At 34.2% G+C, this 5,984-nt stretch overlaps 1 protein-coding gene across 2 annotated transcripts in view; it reads right to left on the reverse strand.

The window, feature by feature from the left end:
- Positions 1 to 2,604: 2,604 nt before the first annotated feature.
- The window catches only part of nkapd1 (NKAP domain containing 1), a 5,651-nt gene continuing 2,271 nt past the window's right edge, over positions 2,605 to 5,984 (reverse strand). For both annotated transcript variants that reach the window (XM_024278022.2, XM_024278023.2), the window contains exons 3-6: positions 5,763 to 5,851; positions 5,504 to 5,644; positions 4,547 to 4,603; positions 2,605 to 3,675 (exon numbers count right to left, since the gene is read on the reverse strand). In XM_024278022.2, coding sequence (XP_024133790.1) covers positions 3,279 to 3,675; positions 4,547 to 4,603; positions 5,504 to 5,644; positions 5,763 to 5,851 — 684 coding nt within the window. In that variant the 3' untranslated portion in view covers positions 2,605 to 3,278. The remainder of the gene's footprint in view (positions 3,676 to 4,546; positions 4,604 to 5,503; positions 5,645 to 5,762; positions 5,852 to 5,984) is intronic.

The following is a 5,984-nucleotide window of genomic DNA, read 5'->3' on the forward strand; positions in this document are numbered from 1 at the left end:
CATCTTATTAAGGTCTATCTGATGCATCAGACAGAAGATTGCGTGTTCGGTCTGAGGCAGGATTGTGTTGACGCATTTGATCCTCGCTGGCTCTGAGAGAGGAAGCTGCTCGCCGTTTTTTCTTTTTCCCTCCTTGACAAACAACTCAACAAATCAAAAGAATCTCACGGCCTCTTTGGAAAATGCAATTTTCGCACGCCCCGGGTTATTTATAAAAAATTCGACTACAGTATAATTTATTAATGTGATGTCTAGATGTACACTTGCACGGATCACGTCTCTGTTCTGTGGCGGCAAATATGTGACTGTAATCTAAATGGATCAGCAGAGACTGTGATTATAGTTAATTACAGTGTTATTAGGTAATCTGATTAATATATCCAAGCTGAACTTCAGATTCCATTACTTATTGTTTAACAGCCAGAACTTTCATCTAAAGTTATTAGAATCCGTCAAAACATGTAAACTATTGATCATCCTAATGACCCTGATTATGGAAGTTTTTTTAGGTCAGAATTCAAAGTTTTATGCATTTTTCAATCAGTGGATATTTATTTACAGATGCTGCAAACATGAGAAAAACTGGAGCTGAAGAAACATGAATGTGTCTGGAGGCTCCGGAGTAAAGCTGATAGTGACGGTTATTTCAGTTGTCGATTAGTCAACGATTAATATTTTTCCCGATTTTTCCACCTTTTTAAAACTACTATTATTTATTTATGTATGTATTTTTTTTGATTAGTCGATTAGTCACCGATTTATTTGATGTATTTATTATTCTGATTAGTCAACGATTTTTTTTAATAAGTCGATAAGTCACCGATCTATTTTATTTGGTTATTTTTCTGATTAGTCAAAGATTTATTTATTTTGATTAGTGGAATAGTCACTGATTTATTTGATCTATTTATCTGATTGGTCAACATTTTTTTTATTTTTATTAGTCGATTAGTCAGCGATTTTTTTTTTTTCTGATTGGTCACCATTTTTTTTTTGTTTATTTTTTATTAGTTGATTAGTCAGCGATTTTTAAATTGATTTCTTTTTCTGATTAGTCAACAATTTATTTATTTATTTTTATCAGTCAATTAGTCACGATTTATTTTATTTATTTATTTATCTAAGTCAAAGATTTTTTCATCATTTTTTTAATTAGTCGATAAATCAACAATTTATTTTATTTATTTTTTTTGTAATTAGTCACCAATTTATTTTTGTGTTATTATTTTTGTGAATAATCAACAATTTAATGTATTTATTTTTTTCTGTTAGTCTATTAGTCACCAGTTTATTTATTTTATGTTTTTGTAAGGTGAAGTGCAATTTTTTTAAATTTATTTTTACAAAAGCTGATTATTGCTGGTACTCAGGTCGTGGAGGTTTGTGTCATGTATGGTACTGCTAATGCAGCATGGTGCGTTCACATTTAAAATTGAAATTTTATATGTATAGTTCATGAATTTCAATTTCACCTTATAAAAGACAAAATGTTTAAGGTCCCAGGTACATGCTAAAAAATCCATAATTGGTTCACAAGTTATAAGGTCCCTGATCCCTTCACTAAATCATTTCCTAAACTTCCCATAGAAATAGTAGAAAAAAAATTGGTTTGTTTTTTTTGGTCAACTTTCTGGTTAACTTCAGCAGTAAACAAAACCTAAACATGACTGTTTTTGGATCATTTAACAACAAATTCTGAAAATGTTCTCCAGTTTTTCCATCCTCAAAGTTCTGGATCACTCAAAGGCAAATCCGTGCAAAGTTGATGTGAAAAGCAGCTTTTCTCCACGGCAGAATCAGCTGATTCTCTGTGATTACATAATCACTTCCCTGCTGTGCAGCAGCGTATCAGCATGAGGCTGCGTTTCTCTCAATCATGCTGTCCATCACTATTGGATTTGAAACCAATAAAGTCATATTTCTATACAGGTTAACATTAGTAAGTAATGTTCTGTTTCATAATTGATCAATCATATCTGCTGCAGACATAGCATAGGGTGTCTTATTTTGAAAAGAACAAATTTTACTATTTCAATAAAACACTATCTTCTATTTCAGTGTTTTTTCAGGTCAGTTAAATATATCATTAAGAAAAGTAGCATAAATACCAAATTTGTGTTGAATTTTTCCAAAACAAGTCTTCTACTGAGTTTGGGTTAATGATAAACCAGCCTGAACAGCTTTTATTGTTGAAGGTTGCAGACTTCTGGTCTAAAATAAAAAAGATTTAAAGATGGCAGATGAACCTTAGAAAACAGAAAATGAAGCTATTTTTATGCAGAATTCAGTTCCAACTGCAAGAAAAAAATCCTTCAACTTGCTACTTCTGTTTTTCTTTTTTACAGAAAGTTTTCAAAGTTCTTGAATGTAAATGCACCATACTATTGCAATACAATTCTTTTAAATATTTCACCTGTATTTTCCCAGTAAAACTTTTACCAACATTACATAAGTCACTTAAAATATAACATTGTAATCTATTTTCATGCATAAAGGACAAATCTTTTTATATTTTTTAAACAAAAATTCATACATGCACAATTGTCCATAGTTGATTTCTTGGAGGTAGAAGCTTCAAATTATTAAATTAATGTGTCAAAAATATCTTAGAAAAAATCTTTATTTTATTACATTTCTTTACAACACTTTGAAAATATTATTAAAAACAGTCTTTTTCCAGGTACCAGTGAACTAGTGGAGTGAGGAGATTTAATACAAATTCAATGATCTGTTTTCCTTTAAAACTAACATGGAGTAGTTTTATTTTTGATGTTACAAAGGTTAGCTGAACCAAAATAAACTTTAAAAAAAGATATTCAACATTATTTTTTTGTAAATCAATTAGCTTTTGTTTAGAAAATAGATATTTTCTAATAACATTCATCCTGGAAAACTATTAAAAATAAAGTTTTATTTTGTTCAGATTGGCAGTATCTCGGTGTTTTAAAAAAAAAATACTATCACCATAAATGACTAAAACACTGAATTATATCACGTTTTGCTCTCTTTATGTGTTCAATAATCCAAAGGGTTGTAGTTTGGGTGCAGCAGGCGGAGGCGGTGAGCTTGCTGAATTCCTGATGATGCTGGTGCTGGATGGCCTGCTCTCCCTCTGCATGCTGTCTGCTGACTGGACTGCAGAGCTGATGAGTTATGGCTCCTCAGAGCTGCCAGGACAAGCACTTGATATCGAACCGCATCCAGTTATACAGCTCGGCCTGCAGTGAGGAGGAGTCCTCATGCAGCTTCACTCTGCTCTAGTTTCTGAGGGTTTTTGTTCAGTCTGCAGAGCTGTCATCGGAGCTCTCGCCATCTGCAGCTTTCCAATCTTTCCTCTTCTTTTTCCTAAAGTCCGACCCCGAGTCTGACTCTGAGACTCGCTTCCGCTTCTTGAAGCCACGTCTCTTGCTCTTGTCCTCATTACTGTCCCACGAGCTGCTGTCCTCGTCTCTCCGCCTGCTCCTCTTGTTTTTGTGTCGGCTTTTGGCGCGTTTCCGTTTCCTCGGCTTGTCCTTTGTGCCGCTGCTTTCATCGCTGCTTTCGCCGCTGCTGGAGGAGTCGTCTCTCTTCTTTCTGTCGTCGGCTTTCTTCTTCTTTTTCTTTTTCTTCTTCCGAGAGGATTTCTTCGTGGACTTTTTTCTTTTACAGGCCTTCTTTATGGGGGCGCTTTTTTCACTAGAAAAAAAAAAAAAGAAAAGGAGGGGGAAGGGAAAAAAAATCTAAATTGGTTTCGCACAAGTATGATTTCAGCTGGAGCCTAATGCCTTGTTGCAGGATTTACAGGTTTGAAGCTCAGAAAAGTGAAAATCAATGATGTCTGCTATAACTGAAGCTTTCTCAGAAGTCTTCAATAAAGAGAATCTTCACTATCGTCATAAAAGAGTGACCTTGGCTTTGTCAGACAAAGACATCAACAGAATTTGCTGTCAATCAAAAGATGCTACAGAGGAAAAAGATCAAATTATTAAAATATCGAATGCTCTTATTTATAATCCATCTTAATTATTAGCCATTTTAACACTGGAGTTCCAGTGTTTATGATCTTTGATATACTGTAACTTTTCAACCGTTAACATGATCAACGTCATTACAGTAGATTGGGAAGGAGAAAAGCAACCCTCAAACTATGATAATTCCACCTCCGTGCTTCACAGTTGTTAAAAAATAGAAACATTTTTCAGGAATCTTGTCTTTGGTTTATGCCAAACATGTTCTCTTTTGTGGTGTCCAAATGATTCAAACGTCATTTCAAATGCTTGTACGTTTGTATGTGTGAGATTTGAGCTATTTTGGTAAAATATCCTTGCCTTGTTTTATTTTTTTTTTATTTTACAAAAATCAGCTTAATTTTGTTTCATTACACTTGCAAAAGATCTTAAAAGTCGTGTTTTTTTGTTTTTTTTTGTTTTACTTCTTCAGATACATTATTTTAATCTCTCAGAGTTGGTAACAGCACAATTAAATATCAATAGAACAAAAAGTGTTCAAATACATAAACTGTCATAGGTGTGACTATTGTTTTCATGACTTCTGAAATGTTGCTTACCCATCATCACTTTCAAACTCCTCAGGATAAAGCTCCTTGAAGCCGCTATGTCCCCATCTGAAACAAGAGCGAGCCCAACATACTGTATAACTCCATCTATAAAGAGGTAAATTCACTTTGATTTAGTTACATTCATTTAGATGACATGGTAACTGTCACAGAAAGACAAAGACTGGCATAAAAATAAAGTACTGTGCTAATTGGAATTTTGGTGTAATTTTAATGTCAATTTCTTGACGTACAGATTCTTACCTGTCTTCATTTCAACCTTAGATCTTTAGCAGTAAAAAAGTTAATTTAATGTCAAATTTTTCATCTCCACCTTTTCCTAATCAAACATCTTTTTCCTTTCAATTAACAGGGTTCCTGCATGTTTCTTCAAGTTAAATTTAAGACCTTTTTAAGGCCATAAGGTCAAAATCAAGACCAATATCTCAGTCTTTACCATTTTATTCATTTATTCCCATTTTATGATCAAAACTGTAGCTTCTTATCCTGTTGTGTGGTCTATGCTGTAATGCTTTAGCGCTCTTCTTTTTTTAAACTGGCAGTGGGCATTCAGTGTATATATAATGACTCATTTTACTGCTGTTTATTTACATTATTTGAGCAAAAATAATTGTGCTCGGAAATAAAAACTCTTTCAAGCAGCACAATTTTTAAGGCTCAGATATTAAAATTCAGGACTTTTTTAAGACTGTTTTAAGATATTATTCTCAAATTAATAAATTCGATGATTTTAAGACCTTTGGGGAACCCTGGATTAAATGTCATCACTCTATTCTCTTTTGTCCTGTTGGCTCCAGTGTCTTGAAGTTATGTCCTATTTGTTTGATGTTTCACTCTGATGATTTCTACTGAATCTGTTCTTTTTCTGAACTAAAAATATTACTTTGTCCTTGCATTTAATCAAGCTTTTCAAATATGTCCTCACATTAAAACAGCATTAAGTCATACCTGTCAGGATCCCCAGCCTCAAACTCATAAAGTTTGCGGGTCCAGTACCGGGCCTCTCTGTCGTCGTGCTGCGACGCTCGCTCTCGGCTGTGGCTCACGTCTCCGGGGGGATCGGACACTCTGTCACAGTGCATGTGGCCTCTGCAATTCAGAAACTGTCAACTTATTTAACCCTGACAGATCTCCAAATGATGAACTTATTAAATGTGGTGACACTTTTCTAAAAAAAAAAAAAAAACTCAAAAAGAACTGTGTTTACCTCACGTTGTCTTTGAACGGCAGCTGTTTCTGATGGGACATCTGCATCTCCCAGCCTCGCATTTTCCACATCTCCATCTCCTCCTGGATCTGCAGGGAGTAATGACGTGTGCAGAAACACCTAATGTGACACCTGGATTCACTCAATTACATCAACATAGTCTCATGGCAATACTCTTTTTTCCCCTTTTAATGTGCTTTTTATTAATGGAGTGGTTGGACT

The sequence above is a fragment of the Oryzias melastigma genome, linkage group LG13 (assembly GCF_002922805.2).
Source record: "Oryzias melastigma strain HK-1 linkage group LG13, ASM292280v2, whole genome shotgun sequence".
Classification (NCBI taxonomy): Eukaryota; Metazoa; Chordata; class Actinopteri; order Beloniformes; family Adrianichthyidae; genus Oryzias; species Oryzias melastigma.